Below are 22,512 nucleotides of genomic sequence, written 5' to 3' on the forward strand. Positions count from 1 at the left end.
ATGATACCTATAAAAATTTGGAAAATTTACCCCCCCTTCCATAATTGGTCTTTGTAATGATACTAAAGCGATTCTTGATCTTTTCCCACACCAAACAAATTTTGTAAGAATATTGTTAAGTTTTTTATAAAATGACCCCTGAAAAAATATTGGAATCATACTCATTTGGTAACAAACCACAGGCAATATCATCATTTTAATTGTTTGAATTCTTCCCCACCAAGAAAGATGTAATGGATTCCATTGCTCACACATTTCTGTTATTTTTTTCAATAAAAGTTTTTCATTCTCTTTGACTGTGTCTTCAATTGTATTTTTGATCATAATTCCTAAGTATTTTATACCATCATCTTTCCAAATAAATGAATATGGGTCAAATAATCCTTTGGTACAATGAACATTTATTGGGAGAATTTCAGATTTGTTCCAATTAATTTTATATCCAGAAAAAGTACCATATGTTTCTATTAAATTAAGTATACATGGAATAGTAGTTTCCGGTTTTCTTAAATATAATAATATATCATCTGCATATGCAGATATTTTAAATTCAAAATTGTTAAATGATATTCCCTCTATCTCCTTAGTTTTGTTTATTGCAATTAATAAAGGTTCTAGGACAATATCAAAAAGTAAAGGAGACAGAGGGCATCCTTGCCTAACTCCCCTGTGCAAGTTAAATCTATTTGATAAATTGTTATTAATATATAATCTTGCTCCAGGAGAGCTATACAATGTCTGAATCATTTCAATAAAACCGGATCCTATACCAAACCATTGTAAAGCTTGGTATATAAAATTCCATTCCACTCTGTCAAAAGCTTTTTCTGCATCTAAAGATATTAAAAAAGCTGGATCATTTATATTTTTTGCTAAATTTAATGAGTGGAATGCTAATCTAGTATTATTTGATGAATGTCTTTTAGCAATAAATCCTGTTTGATGTACATCAATAATGAAAGGGAGAGCTTTTGCCAATCTTAATGCTAATACTTTAGCCATTAATTTGTTATCCACATTCAATAATGAAATAGGCCTGTAATTTGAAACCAGAGTAGGATCTTTGTTTGGTTTTGGTAAGACTATAATTATTGATTCTGCCATAGTACCAGAAATTTTTCCATTCTTTATTTGATATTGATATAAATTTAACAGATGTGGTAATATGATATTTTGAAAAAATTTATAAAATTCAACAGTATACCCATCTCCCCCTGGAGCGGATCCAACTCTAAGAGACTTCAATGCTGTTTCTAATTCTTTTAAAGATATAGGTTCTTCTAAACTTCCTTTTATATGATCTGGAATATTTGGTCCAATATATGAATTTAAAAAAGTTAATCCGTCTTGTTCTTTATTTTTATAAGAATTGGAAGTATATAATTCTTTATAAAAATCAAGAAATTGTGTTATAATATCTTTTGTGTTGGTATGTGTGTTACCTTTTGTATCTTTAATTGCAATAATCTTAGATTTTCTTTTCTTTGCTTTTAGAAAGTTTGCTAATAATTTACCAGCTTTATTTGAATTTCCATAATATTGTACTTGTTTGTTGAAAATATCTTTCCTCACAATTTGAGAAGAAATTTCATTGTATTTAACTTTTAATTTTAATAATTCTTGTAATGTATTATTTTCCCATTTCTCAATTAATTTATTTTCTAATAATTTAATTTGCTTTCCCATCTCAATAAATTGTTTTTTTTTTTGTTTGTTAATAAATGTTGAATATGAAATAATATTTCCTCTCATAGTTGCTTTAAAAGCATCCCATAAGATCTCAGCATTAATATCATCTGATTCATTAAATTGAAAGAATTCTTGCATTTTTATTTTGAAATCTTCAAGAAATTTTGAATCCGCTAATAAATCATTATTAAATCTCCAAATTAAATCAGAGTTTTCAGTATCATAATTTTGAAGATTAATCCACACACCAGCATGATCTGAAATTATAATGGGATCAATTACTGCTTTTAAGATACGCTGCGCTATATTATTAGAAACAAATATATAATCAATTCGTGAAAAGGATTTATGGACCTGAGAACAAAAAGAAAATTCCTGATCATTAAAATGAAGAATTCGCCATATATCTACTAAATCACAAGATAGTATCAAATTATCTAAGCCTAATGATTTCATAACTTTACTTGGTTTTTTATCCAATATCGGATCCATTACAGCATTGAAATCCCCTGCTACTATTAAATTAGATGTAGCCAGTGGTAAGAGCAATTGTTGAATTTGTTTAAAAAACTCCATTTGATTCGTATTAGGAGCATATAAATTGAATAAATTCAGGGTAGTATTTCCCAGAACCATTTCGACATGCACCCATCTTCCTAAGGGATCATAATTAATTAGTTTAAAATCTGCATTACATTTTTTATTTATTAGAACAGCCACTCCAGCCTTTTTCTTTAAAGCCGGTGCAAATAAACATTTAGAAATAAAACCTCCAGATAATTTTTTTGATTCAATTTCCGAAAGATGAGTTTCTTGAATAAAATAAATATCCGCATTTTGATTTTTAAGGAACGATAATAATTTCTTCTTCTTAATAGGATGATTTAAACCATTGACATTCAGCGAATACATTTTTAGATCCATCTGATTAATAATTATACTTAATCAATATTCTATGATTGTTTACATGATTAGCTCCTAGCACGTTCATTGAAAATTTATCCCCTAACCCACCCATTATTTTCCCTCCCCTCCCACCCATTATCTTATTCTGATTTGGAACACGCATTGGTCATGCAAAACCTACATCTCCATCCCCAGGCAACTAATAATTCATTATATTATTTAAAAACAAATTTCTAAATTCAATACATTCTTTATACTTCCACCCTTATATTATTAAAAATTATATTCATTTAATCTATAAAATTTTATAAAATTACTAAGAATTATATATATTTGATTCATAAAATTAAATTCAATATCATGCATACATGTAATATAATACTCTTAATAAATAAACATATTACAAATATAGTTCTTATTCTCTATATATCTGATATAATATTAATAATAATGCATTTCAATCATTTTCATAGATCATATATATCTGTAATTCATCATATAAATTAAATATATCCATTTTTATATAAATATTAATATTAATAATAATGCATTTCAATTATTTTCATAAATCATCTTCATAATGAATTACTTTGAATGAATAATTGAATAAAATAAACATTTTATCTCAATAAATAAGTTTTATAATAATTCATGTTTTATTAATTATCTACCAATCAATTACTTAATTTTTTGTTTTTCATAATAAGTTAATATGACTGAATATTTGAATTTAATAAAAAATTTTTATAATAGATATCTATTTTATTAATTAATCCTTTCAATATTCAAATTTTTTTTTCTTGTATATATTTCATAAAATTATAATTTTCTTACATAGAATTAAAATATTGTTTTTATAATAAATTAATATATTTCATTTTTATATATTATTCTCAATATAACAGTAACTAATTTTCTTTTCAATATTTTTAATAATAAAAACATTGTAATTCGTTTCATTATTCATTAATCATAATAAGTTAATATGCTATATAATTGAATAAATTCTATATTTGATTAAATTATGTATTATATAAATAAATTTATAATAATTTAATAATTTTTTATATTATATATATATATATTTTTTTTTTTTAAAATTTTTTTTCCCTATTAATATTAATGAATATAGATGCTAATATATTATTAATAATTAATTTAATAAAATAATATTATATTATTGCATTCAGTATATCAGTATAAATATTTCCAGTTAGTATCATTTCTTATTTCTTAATTAATTTTTTTTTTAATAATCTTCTTTCTTTTCCCTTTTTTCCATGTCCTTTCTTATTTCTTCTTTCTTCTTTCTTTTTTTTTTTTTCCTTCAGCATAGTTATTTTTTTTTCCATGTCCTTTCTTGTTTCTTCTTTCTTCTTTCTTCTATCTTTCTTCAGCATAGTTATTTATTTTTTTTTTATGTGAATATAGGATCTTTTTGTGTCAAAAATTCTTTCAGTTTTGCAGGGTCTTGAAAGTATATGGATTTATTTCCACTGGATACTCTCATAGTAGATGGATAATATAGTCCATATATGTATCCTTTTTCTTTCAGCTGCTGTCTGTATGTGAGGAATTGTTTTCTTATGTTTGCTGTATATCTAGCAAAATCCTGAACTAAAATCAGTTTTGATCCTTTATAGTTCAAGTTTTTATTTGCTTTTGCCATTTTTAATATTTCTTGAGCTTGTTGATATCTTAAAACCTTGAATATCAAAGGTCTTGGAGTAGCCTGATTTACTGGCTTTCTTGTGGGGATTCTGTGGGCTCTTTCAATTTCTAACGGCCATTTTGAATTGAGCTGAAGTAGTTTAGGCAAAAGATTTTCCAGGAATTGCACAGGATCTCCCCCTTCAATATTTTCAGCCAGCCCCAAAATTCTGATGTTCTTTCTTTTTCCTCTATTCTCCATGTCCACCATTTGATTTTTTAAAGCTGTTATTTCTTTTTTATCTTTGTCATATTCCTGTGTGAAGGAATCAAACCTCTCCATTTTTTCTTCCAGCACTGTCATTCTCAGTCTCTCCGTTTGGATCTCTTGTTTCATGTTGAGAAGTTCTTCTTTTACTTCATTTATTTTATTGGCATTTTCAGTCAGCATTAGTTTTATTTTGAAGAGTTCAGTCATTATATCAGATTTTTCAGTCAGTTCTTCAGTCTCCATCGGGAACGGTACACTCGATGGTGACAGGGGAGTAACTTTTGTTCTTTTTGCTGATATTCCTGAAGTTGAAGGTTTTTCAGCTTTCCCCTGCTTCATGCTTGCCATCTCCGACGTTGTTTTATATATTTTTAGTGGCGATTTGAAAAAGTGAAAGTTTTATTTTTGTTCCGTTTGTTGCCTGGATACGGGAGCGCTGCGGTTAGGCTGCCATATCGTGCGCGCTCCAAGCCACGCCCCCTACACATTACCATTAGAAAAATGCAAGTTATACCAAAAACAATTGAAAGAATCTTTTAGTAATGATGTAAAATAAAATATGTGCATGAAACAGTGCTGGTAAATAATAAAAACATGATGGCAGATAAATGGCTCATATGCAGTAACCATTATCTCTTTCTCTCTCTGAGAAATCCCACATGCCTATCCCAGGCCCTCTTGAATTCAGACAGTCTCTGTCTCCACCACCTCTTCTGTAAAATAGTATTTCCTTAGATTACTCCGGAGCATATCACTTCTTAACTTCATCCTATGGCCTCTCATTCCAGAGCTTCCTTTCAACTGAAAGAGACTCGACTCATGCGCATTTATGCCATATAGGTATTTAAACGTCTCTATCATAGCTCCCCTCTCCTGCCTTTCATCTAACGTATACAGATTGAGATCTTTAAGTCTGTCCCAATATAATAATACTAATAATTTATTTTTATATACTGCCACACTGCATAGTTCTAGTCCAGGGATAGGCAATTCCAGTCTTTGAGAGCCGGAGCCAGGTCAGGTTTTCAGGATATCCACAATAAATTTGCATGAGATAGATTTGCATCTCAAGGAGGCAGTGCATGCAAATCCATCTCATGCATATTCATTGTGGATATCCTGGAAACCTGACCTGGCTCCGGCTCTCGAGGACCGGAATTGCCTACCCCTGTTCTAGACAGTTCACATCTAGAGGAACTGTACAATCAGTGAATAAAATACAATTGACTTAAAAATACATTAGGATCAAATTTAAAAAAAAACATTTTAAAATATAAATTTGCGGTTTACAATCAAGATTGAAACAATAAGTTACAAATTTACCAAACAGATCAGTTTTCAACAGCTTTCTAAAAGACACATAAGAATAAGCCTGAGAAATAATGGTATGCCTGAAGTGCAAATAGTTTGTCAAGAAATCTCTTATATCAGCCTCATGACGAAGACCACACACCATTTTAGTAACCTCAATATCAATCAAAGGGGCTTATTTGCATAAAAGTAGAAGCAGGGGCTAGAAGAAGATGCAGGGACAGTGCTTGAGAGGAAACCTGACTGTTGAAGCAGAGTGCTTTGGTTATTACGCCATGTGTATGTGTGAAAGCTTTGCAATGATTTCATTGAGGAAAACAGCAATTTAAATAGTTGCTGTGTCCAAAATCCTGATTAGCAAAGTGGAATAAAATGTTTTGTTTTCCTTTTAGTTATTCTACTGCCCCCTTTCTGTTTAAGGTCAGCTGATATTGCCCTTGTTGCAGGAGGGCAGCGGAAACGATGGATCATAGCAACAGAAAATATGCAGGAAGGAGACCTCATCCAAACTTCTGGCCACATAGGGCGGATTGCAGGTATGAGGTTCTTTGCGTTTCTGGAGAAAAGCTGTTACTGATACTTCACGCAGTTGCCTTGCTCAAGTGGGTTAGGGGGTGCTGGGTATCTAGCAGAGCAGAGAGTGAACCTCTTCCATGACGTGAGGTATATGAAGGAAGACTTTCTTCTCGACTGCCTTTTTTTTTTTTAATTTATATGCTGCTCCATGCTTGGAAAGCTGTTTCAAAGGATTACCTATTTGGTTGCTCCATATTACCACTAGTGAGTTGGTGTTATCTATAAGGTGGATGTGTATATATGGAGTTCAGTTTGATATATTTGCCCATGATTCAGGCACTTAACAACAGCTTATGTCAAGTGTTAAGAGAAGCTTGGACACAGCCACGACTGATTTCTAGCCTTTGAAAAAAGGCATTTCCCTTTTTCCAAACCACCTTTTTAATACCCTGTTTTTCTTCTGTTTGTCAGTTGAATTAGTGATGTACTCTATTTTTTTTGCAGTTTTAGCAAAGGAGGGTGATGCACATCCTGTCGGAGCACTTCCCATTGGGACCTTGATCAATAACTTGGAGTTTGTACCTGGTAAAGGAGCTCAGTATATCCGAGCTGCAGGTATGTAGTTGAAAGAACAGCTGGAGTTGTTTCCCCTCAATGTCTCCCTTCTCTCTCTCGGGTAATACAGAGAAATTTCCATGTGTAGCCAGGTCTATGGCAGAGAAATAGATTCCTTGTTGATGTAGTCTAGAGCAATGTTCCTCAACCGCCAGTCTGCGGACTGGTGCCGGTCTGCAGAAATTTCCTGCCGGTCCACGCAGGGCAAGCGACATCTGGGGAGCTCCGACGTTTTGCTTCTCAGCTCTCAGTACTTGCCTGCAATATCGCCAGTAGCGTCAGTGCAGTGATTCACTTAGGCAGTCTTGGGTCCTTTGATGGGTCGCGCCACCTCTGAAGTAAGAGGAAGTTACATCATCAGAAGCGGGCCGCGACTCAGAAAAAGCCCAAATGCTGCCTAAGTGAATTGCTGCGCTGACGCTACTTGTGCTGCTGCAGGCAAGTACTGAGAGCTGCTGGATGGGGAGTGGAGCGAAGGGGAGGAAGCCACTGTTGGAGGTTGTGAAGCTGCTGGATAAAGGGAGAGTTGCTACTGGACCTGGAGGGAGGGAGAAGGAAAGATACTGCTGGGAATCTATACCCCATCCCTTGTACTTTCCTCGAATACACATGGTCCAGGTGCCGTCTGTTGATGTGGACCTTTTATCCACAGTCACTGCTCTTCTGTGGTACTGGGACATCGGGCTTATTTACAGATTCTGATTCATGGATTTCATTCTTCCAGATCGACTGGCCAATCTGCCCGGTCTGGGATATAAGAACATAAGAATTTGCCGCTGCTGGCTCAGACCAGCGGTCCATCATGCCCAGCAGTCCACTCCCGCAGTGTCCCCCTGGTCAAAGACAAGCCCTACCTGCTTACGTACTAGTTCAACAGGAACCCATCCAACTTTATCTTAAATCCCTGGAGGGTGTTTTCCCCTATAACAGCCTCCGGAAGAGCATTCCAGTTTTCCACCATTCTCTGGGTGAAGAAAAACTTTCTCATGTTTGTACGGAATCTATCCCCTTTCAACTTTAGAGAGTGCCCTCTCGTTCTCTCTACCTTAGAGAGGGTGAGCAACCTGTCTTTATCTGCTAAGTCTATTCCCTTCAGTATCTTGAATGTTTCTATCATGTTCCCTCTCAGTCTCCTCTTTTCAAGGGAGAAGAGACCCAGTTTCTCTAATCTCTCACTGTATAGCAACTCCTCCAGCCCCTTTACCATTTTAGTCGCTCTTCTCTGGACCCTTTCGAGTAGTACCTTGTCCTTCATGTACGGCGACCTGTGCTGGACGCAGTATTCCAGGTGAGAGTGTACCATGGCCAGGTACAGTGGCATGATAACCTTCTCTTATCTGTTTGTGATCCCCTTCCCATCTCCGACTATTAGGGGTACTTTCTTAATGATTCTACTTTTTTGGGTATTTCGTTTTGTGCCTGTAGTGGGTATCTCCAATGTTAGCGTACACCCTTCTGGTAAGAAATTTACAGAGGTCAAGTAAGATTCTCCGCTACCAATTTTAATAGGAACATAGTTTTCACTAACACTGTCTGTAATTACCATTTGGTAGTATTGAGATAGTCATCAGTGGTCTGATTGTGGGGGATGCCACGGTTATGGAGGAGGTGGAATGGGAAATGGAAAATCCGGGGCATAATCCCAAGAGTCATAGGACTGCTGATAAGTCTGATTAAAATTCCCTCAGCCCTTTCTTCCCTCTATTTCTTCTGTCTGTGTTATGTCTGCATTCAGTTGAGTAGTGGCCAAACCGCTGACAAATCCAACATTGGACTTGTGTGTGATTATTATTAGGCCTGGGTCCTACAGGTCCCGATGGACCCGCAGAGGAATTGTTGGGCTGTGCCCATGTACCTGTGCTAATTATTGTGTTATCTGAGGAGTTCCTTAGTCTCAATAGCCTTTTCCTTCTCTTGTACTGTTAATGATAGCCCTGTAGGGATTCGCTTGGCTACTGCCACTAATACAACTGGGTAACACATGACAGATAGTTATTTGGACCGAGTCTTGGTTCTCTGACCACAACAGCCCTAGAATCAGAAGCATTGAATGTTGCTACTGTTTAGGTTTCTGCCAGGTACTTGTGACTTCTGAACTGGCAACTATTGGAAGTAGGATACTGGGCTAGATGGACCATTGGTCTGACCCAGTGTGGCTGTTCTTATGTTCTAACAGGCCACTGGAACAGCCAGATAATGATTTGGCTCTTGAAGATCAGGCTAGCTCCTTTCAGTAGTCTGTTTTAAATGGAGCTCCTTTCCAATATGACTGAGAATAAGAACATAAGCATCACCTCTGCCGAGTCAGACCACAGGTCCATCATGCCCAGCAGTCCGCTCTCGTGGTGGCCCCCCAGGTCAGTGACCTGCAAATGATCCTCTTCTGAAGACATTTTGACCTGTATAGTACCCCCTCTATCTATATCCCTCAATCCCCTTTTCCTTCAGGAACCTGTCCAACCCCTTCTTGAAACCCGAAATCGTACTCTGCTTCACCACCTCCTATGGAAGTGCATTCCAGGCATCCACCACCCTCTGAGTGAAGAAGAACTTCCTAGCGTTTGTTCTGAATCTGTCTCCCTTCAATTTTCTTGAGTGCCCTCTTGTTCTTGTTTCCCCTGCCATTCTGAAGAATCTGTCCCTCTCTACCCTCTCTATACCTTTTATGATCTTGTAAGTTTCTATCATGTCCCCTCTAAGTCTCCGTTTTTCCAGGGAAAAGAGCCCCTGTTTCTCTAGCCTCTCGGCATATGGAAAGTTTTCCATGCCCTTTATCATTTTCGTTGCTCTTCTTTGGACTCTCTCAAGTGTCGCCATATCTTTCTTAAGGTACGGCAACCAGTATTGAACGCAGTGCTCCAGATGAGGGCGCACCATCGCCCGATATAGCGGCAAGATAACTTCTTTGGTTCTGGTAGTGATTCTTAAAATGGGTGAAATTTCCTTGGTATTGAGTGGAGAGAATATTTGTTCTCATGAATTGATTCTGTGCCATCATGACCTAAGAAGGATGCTATAGAAGAGAGAACAGATGCCCTTGGCTTTGCAGGAGATGTAACAATTTGAGTTGGTCTCATTTGCTTTGAAAATGAGCTTAAGCTGGATTTCAACTCTTTGTCTAAGTATACTGCTTTTTTGTGCTTAAAAGTAGAGAATGACATGGGGACAAATCTTTCCCCGACCCTGTGAGATTTGTCCCTGCCTTAGCCCCATTCATATAAGCTCTGCCTTAACTGCAGAAGTCTCGAAACACTTGTGATTTTAAAGTGTTTGAGGCTTGTGCAGGTGAGGATGGAACTTGCAGGAATGGGACAGGGAAAAATGTGTCCCTGTGTCATTCTGTACTTAAAAGACCATGACTTTTGTGGACATGGCTTGAGTTTGCCTACAAAGAAAGCCTCAAACTCTTTTCGGCAGGGGCAATGTTTTTCCGGTTCACCTTTTTGGGTCCCATTCAATGGAGAATTCTTTCTGAGATAAATAAAATGGGTTAAGTTTTTGGAAACTTCATGAGAAACTCCTGGGAACTGGAGGTGGGATTTGATTCTGAGGAGGTTTATTAATGGCATTTAATTTTTCCTTTTAAATTATTTTGGATAATGTACTGTTTTTCTTGAATCTCTCCTTGAAATGTGGACTTGAGACAAATGCAAATTCAACTTGTCTGGGGAGTTTTCTCCCTTAACATAACATCGTACTTATAAACCGCATAACCATAAGTTCAATGCGGTGAACAAAAGATTAAAAATAGCATAACCTAAGGATGATTTAAATTAGTTCACCAAATATTTTGAAAAAAGATGAGTTTTCAGTTGAGTTCTAAAGTGCTTGTAAGAACAAGCACTCCGCAGCAGTGGCCTAAATTCCCTGTCGTAGAACTCAGCCTGAAATGCTAGCGTATGTTCCAAGGATTTCTTGCTCTTACGTCCTTGAGCAGATGGAAAATTAAACAATGCATGTGATTCTCTCCTATGTTTAGGGGATGCTATGAGGAATCTATCGGACATATAGATTGGAGCAATACCATATGCAACTTTTGTGTTCCTCATTGCCAGGGTGCTGGTCTTAGACCAGAGGGCCGCCGCGTGAGAAGACTTTTGGCCATGATGGACCACTGGTCTGACTCAGCAGTGGCAATTCTTATGTTCTTATATGGCAGCTGAAATAAGCAATTATAGATATGGACATATAATAAGCACAAATGGGTTATTATCCCAGGACAAGCAGGCAGCATATTCTTTACGCATGGGTGACGTCACCGACGGAGCCCACGGTACGGACCTTTTTACTAGAAAGTTCTAGTTGGCCGCACCGCGCGTGCGCGAGTGCCTTCCCGCCCGACGGAGGAGTGCGTGGTCCCCAGTTTCTTCATTTCCGCGGAGCGAAGAAGACGTGTGTTTTTTCAACAGAGTTGAAATCCTCCTTTTGCCTTCCCGCTCGCGTTATTTTTTTCGGTTTTTCACCTTCGGGTACTTTTTTCTTCCCAATTCCAAAAAAAAAAAAAAAAAAAAACCTTTCTTTTGTTTTATTTTTTCGTTCCTACCCCGGCGGGGCCTATTGCCACGATCCAGGCCTCGGGGTTTGATTTTGCGGAGGCCGTGTTTCCATTCATGCCCCCGCAACCAGGCTTTAAGAAGTGCCAGCGGTGTGCACGCCCGATCTCCCTCACTGACCCACACAATTGGTGCTTGCAGTGTCTGGGACCAGAGCATCGGGCGGACTCCTGCACCCGCTGTGCCACTCTTAAAAAGCGCACGTTGAAGAATCGTCAAATCCAACAGAATTTACTTTTCGGCACCGGCCCGTCTATGGATTCGACATCTTCATCTGCGGCACCGTCGAAATCGACACCGACCACTTCGACGCCGCCTGAGACGACGTCGGCGCCTCCGGCGCCAGGTAAGCCGGCTAAGAAGCCTTCCACCCTTGAGCGCCCTCCCACCTCGGGGACGGCACCAGTCCTCTCGGCTCCACGCCGGGCCAAGAAACGCTCCACTCCGATATCGGTGAGTGCCTCGTCATCGGCTCCCTCATCGCCGGAGTGTAGAGCGGCACCCAAGGAACCAAAAAAGAAAAAAGTGGTTCCGGTGCCTCCCCTGGATGACCGCATTGCGGCCATCCTCCAGGACAAGTTGCAAGAGCAACTCCACCAGCAACTTCAGCAGCTCTTACCATCTATCTTGGCACCGCTGCTCTCGGTACCAGACCGGCCCGAGCCCCGCACCGTCCAACCGGTATCCACTCCATTGGTACCTATGGACTCTTCCATGCCCATTCTCTCGGCACCGCACGAGCCAGTCGCCTTAACGACGACGGATCCTCCTCGGGACCGAGCAGGACACCGGTCTTCCCATGACCCGGACCGGCACCGGTCTTCCCAAGACCCAGACCGGCACCGTTCTTCCCGGGATCGGGACAGACACAGGTCTACATCGCCAGGGAATGTCTCGGTACGCTCAGGCAAGTCTTTGTCTAAGACTCACCACGCCGACCCGTCCACTCCGGTCTCTCGACACGCAACCACCGATGTCAGAGACCCGGACCTATGGGAAGAATCCCCCCCCGGTACCGAGGAGGATGCATCGTCGTCGGACGAAGAGCCTTCCGCACCCGAGACCACTTCCAAACCTGAACAATCTTCCTTCTCTAAATTTCTCAGGGAGTTGTCAGGGGCTTTGTCTTTGCCATTGGAATCTGACTCCAAAAAGTCACAAGCTTTCCTGGAGGCTCTGGATTTCGATCAACCTCCCAAGGAGTTCCTAAAGTTACCTGTTCACGATATCCTACGGGAAACTTTTTATAAAAATTGGGAGAACCCGCTAACTGTCCCTGGGGCCCCCCGTAAATTGGACAGTCTCTATAGGGTCATACCAATCCCAGGTTTTGATAAACCCCAACTGCCCCACGAGTCTCTCCTGGTAGAATCCACCTTGAAAAAGACTCAGGGCACCAGTGTGTATGCCTCCACCCCTCCTGGCAGAGAAGGAAAAACTATGGACAAATTTGGCAAACGGCTCTACCAAAATGCCATGCTTGCCAATAGGGCAAACAACTACTCCTTCCATTTTTCCTTCTACCTGAAACATCTGGTAATGCAACTCTCCTCCATGCAAAAATACATGCCGGAGCACAAGGTCCCTCTTTTCCAGCAGCACATCTCCAGCCTGCTTCAACTGAGGAAGTTCATGGTGCGCTCTGTCTATGACTCCTTTGAGCTCTCCTCCCGTGCATCTGCCATCGCTGTGGCTATGCGCCGCCTGGCCTGGCTCAGGGTCTCTGATCTAGACGTCAACCATCAGGACCGTCTAGCCAACGCCCCATGTCTGGGAGATGAACTATTCGGAGAGTCCCTGGATACCACCACTCAGAAGCTCTCCGCCCATGAGACCAGATGGGATACTCTCATTAAACCAAAGAAAAAGACTCCTCCTGCTCGTCCTTATAGACCGCAGACATCATATCAACGCCGGTTCTCTGCCAGACCGCTCAACCCACCTGCACAGCAACCTAGGCGGGCCCGCCAGCACCAACACACCCAGGCTCGTGCCCAGCCTAATCAACCTGCAAAGCCTCTTCCTCCTGCCAAACCTTCTCAGCCCTTTTGACTCCTCTCTCCAGGGCTTAGCCAGTCTTCCACCCTCATTGCCTCTTCCTCAGCCAATCGGAGGCAGGCTCCACATTTTCTTCAGCCGTTGGGAGGTCATCACATCGGACCAGTGGGTCCTCAACATCATCCGCCACGGCTACTCCCTCAACTTCCAGACTCTTCCGCCAGACAATCCTCCCGTCGAGTCTGCTTCTCTCTCAACTCAAACCCCCCTCCTCCTGAGGGAGGTTCAATCCCTCCTCCTTCTCAATGCCATCGAAGAAGTACCTCCAGATCAAAGGGGTCAGGGATTCTACTCCCGCTACTTCCTGGTACCCAAAAAGACAGGAGACCTTCGTCCCATTCTCGATCTCAGGGACCTCAACAAGTGTCTAGTCAAGGAGAAGTTCAGAATGCTCTCCCTTGCCACGCTTTACCCTCATCTCTCTCACAACGACTGGCTATGTTCCCTGGACCTCAAAGAGGCCTACACTCACATACCAATCAATCCAACTTCACGTCGCTACCTGCGATTCCAGGTGCACCATCGCCATTATCAGTACAAGGTGCTACCTTTTGGCCTCGCTTCATCACCCAGGGTGTTCACCAAATGCCTCATTGTGGCGGCGGCCTTCCTCAGGTCTCACAACCTCCAAGTGTTTCCCTACTTGGACGATTGGTTAGTGACAGCTCCTACGTCTCCTCTTGTGCTACAAGCCACTCAACATACCATCTCTCTTCTCCATCTACTGGGGTTCGAGATCAACTACCCCAAGTCGCATCTGCTTCCCACACAGCGCCTTCAGTTCATCGGAGCAGTTCTCGATACCACACTAATGAGGGCATTCCTCCCCTCCGATCGTCGACGGACTCTGCTCCACCTCTGTCATCAGGTGCTTCTTCATCACACCATCCCAGCTCGACAGATGATGGTCCTCCTGGGACACATGGCATCAACGGTGCATGTGCTTCCCTTAGCACGACTCCACCTCAGGACACCTCAATGGACTCTGGCCGACCAGTGGTCACAGACCTCGAATCTTCTTTCTCATCCCATCTCTGTGACATCATCTCTTCAGCGATCTCTACAATGGTGGTTGAACTCCTCAAACCTTTCCAGGGGCCTTCTGTTGCATCTGCCCCCACATTCCATGATCATCACCACGGATGCCTCCCCTTATGCATGGGGAGCTCACCTGGGAGACCTACGCACCCAGGGTCTTTGGACCCCACAGGAGCGTCGACATCACATCAATTTTCTAGAACTACGAGCCATGTTCTATGCTCTCAAGGCCTTCCAGCACCTTCTTTGTCCTCAGGTTCTGCTCCTGTGCACGGACAACCAAGTCGCCATGTACTACATAAACAAACAGGGCGGCACAGGATCTCGCCTCCTTTGTCAGGAGGCTCTTCGTATCTGGACCTGGGCCACGGCCCGCAGTCTCTTCCTCAAGGCGGTCTACATCCAGGGCGAACAGAACTCCCTGGCCGACAATCTCAGCCGCGTCCTTCAACCTCACGAGTGGACTTTGGATCCTCCCACGCTCCACTCCATCTTTGCTCGCTGGGGCACTCCGCAGATGGACCTATTCGCAGCTCCTCACAACCATCAGCTGCCCCAGTTCTGCTCCAGACTCTTCTCTCCTCATCGTCTGGCCCCGGATGCATTCCTTCTCGACTGGACGGATCGGTTCCTCTATGCCTTTCCTCCTCTACCTCTGATGTTGCAGACTTTATCCAAACTCCGCAGGGACGGAGCCACCATGATCCTCATAGCTCCCCGGTGGCCTCGTCAACACTGGTTCTCCCTTCTACTTCAACTCAGCTCCAGGGAGCCCATTCCTCTGCCTGTGTTTCCTACTCTACTTACACAGCAACATCAGTCTCTACTACATCCCAATCTGTCTTCCCTCCACCTGACAGCTTGGTTTCTCTCGGGCTGACCTCTTCAGGAAATCTGTCTCAGCCTGTCCGTCTCATTTTGGACGCCTCCAGGAAACCGGCCACCCTCCAATGTTACCATCAGAAGTGGACCAGGTTCTCCTCTTGGTGCCTCCGCCATCATCACAATCCCACCTCCTTAGCGGTGGAAACTGTTCTGGACTACTTACTCTCCCTGTCCAACGCAGGCCTCAAGTCTACCTCAATCAGAGTCCATCTCAGTGCCATCACGGCATTTCATGAGCCTGTCCTAGGAAAACCTCTCACGGCTCACCCTCTGGTTTCCCGATTCATGAGGGGCCTCTTCAACATCAAACCACCTCTGAAGCCTCCTCCGGTCGTCTGGGACCTGAATGTGGTTTTGTCTGCCCTCATGAAACCTCCCTTTGAGCCACTTGCCACAACTTCGCTCAAATTTCTGACATGGAAGGTTCTTTTCCTCATTGCCATCACCTCTGCCAGGAGGGTTAGTGAGCTTCATGCACTGGTTGCCGATCCACCGTTCACTATTTTTCACCATGACAAGGTGGTTCTGCGCACCCATCCAAAATTCCTTCCAAAGGTGGTCTCAGCTTTTCACCTCAACCAGTCCATTGTTTTGCCTGTGTTCTTCCCGAAACCTCATTCACATCCCGGAGAACAGGCATTGCACAGTCTTGACTGCAAGCGTGCCCTGGCTTACTATCTCGATCGTACAAGGGCTCACCGCTTGTCCCCTCAGCTCTTCCTGACCTTCGACCCGAATCGTTTGGGTCGACCGGTCTCTAAACGGACGCTATCCAACTGGCTTGCAGCTTGCATCGCGTTCTGTTACGCTCGGGCCGGTCTGTCACTAGACGGTGCTGTCACGGCCCACAGGGTAAGAGCTATGGCCGCTTCTGTTGCTTTCCTCCGTTCCACACCCATTGAGGAAATCTGCAAGGCGGCCACCTGGTCCTCAGTTCACACATTCACTACTCACTACTGTCTGGATGCTTTCTCCAGACGGGATGGGCACTTCGGCCAATCTGTACTTCAGAATTTATTTTCCTAATGGCCAACCATCCCTCCTCCCTCTTTGTTAGCTTGGAGGTCACCCATGCGTAAAGAATATGCTGCCTGCTTGTCCTGGGATAAAGCACAGTTACTTACCGTAACAGGTGTTATCCAGGGACAGCAGGCAGATATTCTTACGTCCCACCCTCCTCCCCGGGTTGGCTTCTTAGCTGGCTTATACTAACTGGGGACCACGCACTCCTCCGTCGGGCGGGAAGGCACTCGCGCACGCGCGGTGCGGCCAACTAGAACTTTCTAGTAAAAAGGTCCGTACCGTGGGCTCCGTCGGTGACGTCACCCATGCGTAAAGAATATCTGCCTGCTGTCCCTGGATAACACCTGTTACGGTAAGTAACTGTGCTATTTGTTTATTTCTCACCCGCCCTTATCCAGAAACGAGTTACATATTAACATACAAAATAAAAGATTTACATTTATCGTACAAAACACTTCAGAGACACACTAACAAATTATTTATGATACTTGTTCTACAGCAGGGGTGTCAAAGTCTCTCCTCGAGGGCTGCAATCCAGTCGGAGTTTCAGGATTTCCCCAATGAATATGCATGAGATCTATTTGCATACACTGGTTTCATTGTATGCTAATAGATCTCATGCAAATTCATTGGGGAAATCCTGAAAACCTGACTGGATTGCGGTCCTCGAGGAATAAAGCCTGAGATCTAATAAGCTTGACTGTTTGCTGTCACCTTATTTATCATTGTTTCTGTAACCTGTAATCTCTTATTTCTCAGGAACCTGTGGGGTGCTACTGAGGAAGGTGAACGGAACAGCCATTATACAGCTGCCCTCCAAGCAACAGATTCAGGTATGGACTGGAAAGGTACCTTGTAGGGTAGAAAGGCACAGGGAAGTAAAACATTGAATGCTTGAATATAATTGGGGAGGGGAAAGAATTATGCAGAGCTGTGTACATTGAAATTAAGTGCTGGAGTTAGTGGTGGTACCCAGAGAACAATCACTAGCATATACTTATAGACTTGAATAGAAACCTAGATTTTGGGGCCAAAAATGGGGATCTCGGTTTATATTCAAGTCTTCCGCCCTCTCCTGCCCCACACAATCTCACTACTCAGAATGGTCGACGCATGTTCCCACAGTGGTTGCTGTCTTTATCATATTCACCCAAAGCGGTTACAATACATTGAATAGTTATCAGGTACTCCAGTATTTTCCCTATATGTCTCTGAAGGCCCACAGTCTAACTTGGTACCTGGGGCAATGGAGGGATTAAGTGACTTGCCCTGAGTCACAAGGAGCAGGCTGGGATTGAACCCTTAGGCCACTCACTCCCATAGCAATCTTGGAAGACTGATGCAAGTTTAGTTTATATTTGAGTCAACCTTTTGGGGGGGAAAAGGTTACCTTGGTTTATATTCAAGTATATATAGTAGTTATACTAGGCTAGAATTTGCCAGGGAGTACGTGGCGGCCTTTGTAAACAGTGGCAGAGGCATGTAGGTGTATGGAGTAGAGAGTTGCAGGGGGTATTTATGGAGGTGGGGCGAGGGCAGGAGATAGGAGGAGATTGTGTAGGGCTGGTTTGGGGAGGGGGCATTGAGAAAGTAGAGAATAAGGAGAGGCAGTTTCACAGTATGAATGTTTTTATTAGGCTTATACCGAATATTCGTATTCCATTCAATTCTGAATAGTGACTTGAATACATTATTCGTATTTGGACATAAAGTGAAATGTGCTGTTCGGTACAGCTCTAGTTTTATTCTTTCCAATCTAATGGATGTTAGGAAGAATTAATACAGAATGGGCTGGGAAACAAATTTAACAAATGGGATGAAATTTGGCACGTAAGAAAAACTAATACAAGAGAGACATCCAAGTAAGAAATTGGAATATCGCAGTTGTTGTGTTGTCTAAATTAGAGAATGACACGGTGACAAAATTTATCACCGTTCCCGTCCCCACGGATTACCACGGGAAAGAATCCCATGTCATTTTTTAGTGTCTATTTCAACCTCGGTCCTTCTACACCAGCATTCTTCAAAGCAAAGCTTGAGGGTCATTGGTTGTGGCCATTCATACTCTGATTCTTCCCTCTCTCCTTAAAGAATAACATGAAGATGGTTTCCCGCGGTTATCTGCGGGGACGGTGATGAATTTTGTCACCGTGTCATTCTCTAGTCTAAATGTAGAGAGATCCTGGATTCTTTACCAAGAAACTGTTGGGTAACTAGAATAACAGAACCTGCGGGGGAGGGAGGATCCTGGACATGGCACAGAGTGGGTGAACATCTGCTGTCTGGATCAGCACTAAAGCCCAAGAGTCCGAACCTTATAGGGAACCAGGTTAACCAGGACTCTCACACAAACCGGCCAAAAAATCAGTGGTGTAAAAAGCACCAGTCGCAAATCCTCCCTCCCCTAAGTCCCGAAGCAGCTACCAACCCCCCTCACTCACGCCCCAACGCAGCCGTGGTCCTGAGCCGCAAAGCCCCGAAGTGGCAGAAGCAGGCAGCAGTCCTGAGCTGCAAACTCCCTCTGTCCCTTCTTCTTTCCCTTTCTTACCCAAGAGCACCCAGCTCCAGTAGGGCCTTTCCTCTGACACATCAGAGGAAAGCCCTTCTGCCAGGGCTGGCCGCGAGCAGTCTATTTTGAGGTTGCTTTCTGATGATCGGCTGCGCTTGGGGAAGGAAGGAGGGAGTTCACAGCTCAGGAACCGCTGCCTGCTTCTGCCACTTCAGGGCTTGAGGGAGGGAGGAGGGCTTTGAGGCTCAGGATCGCTGGTGCTTTGGGGCGGAAGGGGAGGGGTTTGAGGGTGTTAGACAAGGTTTCTAACACACTCTCAGTTATTCAGTATCTACCAGTCCCCGTGGGAGCCAAATAACTGACATTCTATTGTAATATACAATGTTATATGTTTCTAAGGGGCCTTGTAGCTGCTAACAGGCTAAAGCAATATTGAAATCCCTTATTAGATTGGAGCATCTAGGGCAAGTGGAAATGCAGTAGACAAAATTGTTTAATAAGTGTCTAAACTGCTGAGTTACTCTCTTATTACAGCATTTGGGCTCCCAGATACCGATAGCGAATCATACTTAGGCTGTTTTTTCATTTACATGGAGTCATTTTTTGGTATTTCTAAAGCTAGGTAATCTGAGAGAGCAAGGCAGAGCCCAAGAGACATGAACTAGGCACATTGACAATGCATGTGGAAGGACAGTGTGTGCAAAATCAATATATATACTTGCATGTTTCTGTAGGAGGACTTTGTTGTCCTAAAAGATGACTCTTAGCTTTATCTCTTACTAGGTGCTGGAGACCTGTATTGCTACTGTAGGCCGAGTTTCAAATATTGATCACAACAAGCGTATCATTGGCAAAGCTGGCAGGAATCGCTGGCTGGGGATACGCCCATCCAGTGGGAAATGGCACCGGAAAGGAGGCTGGGCAGGGCGCAAGATCAGGCCGCTGCCTCCTATGAAGAGTTATGTTAATTTGCCCACTGTGACAGCAGCTGCCTAAACACATTCCTGCCTTTCATCTCATATCTCTAGGGAAGAGAAGGGGGAAGATCACTGCTCCTTTCTTGAGAGAGGCACTAGGACTATTTATCAGATCTGAGAGTCATCAAATTTGTGATGTTATAAAACGCATTGCAGGCTGTAAAAATCACTCTTGGGATTTGTCCGAGAGCATCAGCAATCTGTTGGTTTGGATTTTATTAAACATTAAAAACTTGACTAAATAGAAGTGTTTGTCTTTAAATCTTCTGGAAAGACTTAGATTTCATAAGAATGCCCTCATTTTTTACATATTCTAGCAACATGGGAACAGTGAATTTGGGAACTTGCTCTGTTCTTTATCATCCCTCCAGACCAGCATTGGACGGATGGGTTTACGCTCCGCTACCAGCAGGTGGAGACTGAGACACATTGACTTCTGGCAGTAGTACAAGTGAGCTCTGCAGTGCCATCTACAATCAGTCTGTTCTCAGTCTCCAGCAGGTGGGGTGGTAAGCTTGTGCAGTCTATGCTGAGGTTTGTTAGGGCATGTTGGATCTGATTAGTGAATCTTTCTTGTCCCTTTTGCTGTCTGGACAGAGCTTGGGGGTGCCACACTCGAAAGGATCAAGTACCTCCCACCATTCCCCCCACCTCATGTCTTTGCTTTAGAGGAGCCTCAACTGTACGCCTGGCCATCTGTTAGGCACAGACTATGGCTTAGAGAGCCAGTGGAGTCTGCTCTTTGATAAAGCTGGTGAGCTGTGAGAAGATATTAAAAAAAAAAAAACACCCCAAAAAGAACAAGAAATAAAAGGAACATAAAAAGGGCCTGAGGCTGCTGGTTTTTATACGGTGGTGTTGTGCGTGGGTCTTCAGTGCATTTGTAATGAGCTGTTGTATGGGAAAAAACCCTCAAGGGATTCAAGACAAAGTTAGACAAGTTCCTGCTGAACTAGAACGTACGCAGGTAGGGCTAGACTCAATTAGCGCCCTGGTCTTTGACCTAAGGGCCGCTGCAGGAGCGGACTGCTGGGCACGATGGACCACTGGTCTGACCCAGCAGCGGCAATTCTTATGTACTTCTAAAAAGCAGAAAAAGTGTGTGTTTTGTGAGTGCCGAGCAGTGGATGCAGTCAGTGTGTGCACAGTGTGTCCTGGCCGCCTCGAGAGGGAACCAGCGTCTGCTTCGGGTGTCAGTGTGCACCACTTGGCGGGGAAGCAGTGGAGACGCTCAGGCTTCCTCTGCTGCCCACACTGGGGTTTCCTCACCTGCCAGCAGTCAGGGAGATTTGGCATTGCTGACCGCCAGGGGGACTAGGGATTCCTTTACTGCTGCAGCAGTGGCTGCAGGCAATCCTGCTTTAGCGACAGGGTCTAGTCAGGCCTCGTTGCTGCTTCTTCTTTCTGGAGACAGTTTGTCGGCGGGCCTTCCCTTGGTTTTGGCTGGAAGCGTGGCCATTTTGCCCATGACCTCACGCCTTCAGCTATCTACTTGCCTAATGATCAAATTATCAACTACAATAGCTGTCCTAACCCTTCCCTCCTGGGTAGAAGCCCCTGGAGACACATCCATGGTATGAGAGGATATTGCATCCACTGGTGGGCAGGTCCTAGCTACAAGATTATTTCCTATTTCACCAGGGTGATGCTCTCCTTGTAGGAGACCTCTCTCTAAGGCAGCACAGGGTCTACCAGACTGGAGATGGGACTTCTTTACAACATCCCTATAGGTCTCTATATACTTCTCTGTCTTCCTCAGCTCCTCAAAGTCTGCTACTCTAGTCTCAAGGGAATGTACTCGTTCTCTGAGAGCTAGGAACTCTTTGCAGCGAGCACATACATATAACTTCTCACCAACCGGGAGAAAATTATAAGAACATAAGAATAGCCTTACTGGGTCAGACTAATAATCCATCAAGACCAGTAGCCCGTTCTCACGGTGGCCAATCTAGGTCACTACTACCTGGCCAATATCCAAGGAGTAGCAATATTCCATGCTACTGATCCAGGGCAAGCAGAGGCTTCCTCCGTGTCTTTCTCATTAACAGCCTATGGACTTTTCCTCCAGGAACTTGTCCAAACCTTTCTTAAAACCAGCTACGCAATCTGCTCTTACCACATCCTCTGGCAACACGTTCCAGAACTGAACTATTCTCTGAGTGAAAAAAAATTTCCTCTACTGCAAAAGACTGGATAGCAACCCTCTTGCTCCTGGACTACTGTCTGCATCTTGTTATTGAGCTGATTAATTAATTAACCATATTAAGCTACAAGGAATATATTAGACTAGTATAGAGAGCCATAGGATTTTATATGCTTTATTTAGTGTTTCTTTTTAGATAGTCTTTGGGTTATATTGTATGCTGATTCTTTACAGGTATTGAAATATAAAGAGCTCTCCTGTTTGCCTAACTAGAATAACTGACAATAAATTAAGACTAAGTAAAAAAAATAAGCTAGGGGTGGGCGGGAAGGAATGGAGACTAAGCCAGACACTGCTCTGCCTGCCAG

At 42.9% G+C, this 22,512-nt stretch overlaps 1 protein-coding gene across 2 annotated transcripts in view; it reads left to right on the plus strand.

The window, feature by feature from the left end:
• Positions 1–20,243, plus strand: part of MRPL2 (mitochondrial ribosomal protein L2) — a 38,237-nt gene extending 17,994 nt beyond the window's left edge. For both annotated transcript variants that reach the window (XM_033937474.1, XM_033937475.1), the window contains exons 4-7: positions 6,248–6,363; positions 6,848–6,958; positions 17,275–17,348; positions 19,808–20,243. In XM_033937474.1, the coding sequence (XP_033793365.1) occupies positions 6,248–6,363; positions 6,848–6,958; positions 17,275–17,348; positions 19,808–20,020 (514 nt within the window). In that variant the 3' untranslated portion in view covers positions 20,021–20,243. The remainder of the gene's footprint in view (positions 1–6,247; positions 6,364–6,847; positions 6,959–17,274; positions 17,349–19,807) is intronic.
• Positions 20,244–22,512: the final 2,269 nt, after the last annotated feature.

Source organism: Geotrypetes seraphini, chromosome 3 (genome assembly GCF_902459505.1).
Source record: "Geotrypetes seraphini chromosome 3, aGeoSer1.1, whole genome shotgun sequence".
NCBI classification, from domain to species: Eukaryota; Metazoa; Chordata; class Amphibia; order Gymnophiona; family Dermophiidae; genus Geotrypetes; species Geotrypetes seraphini.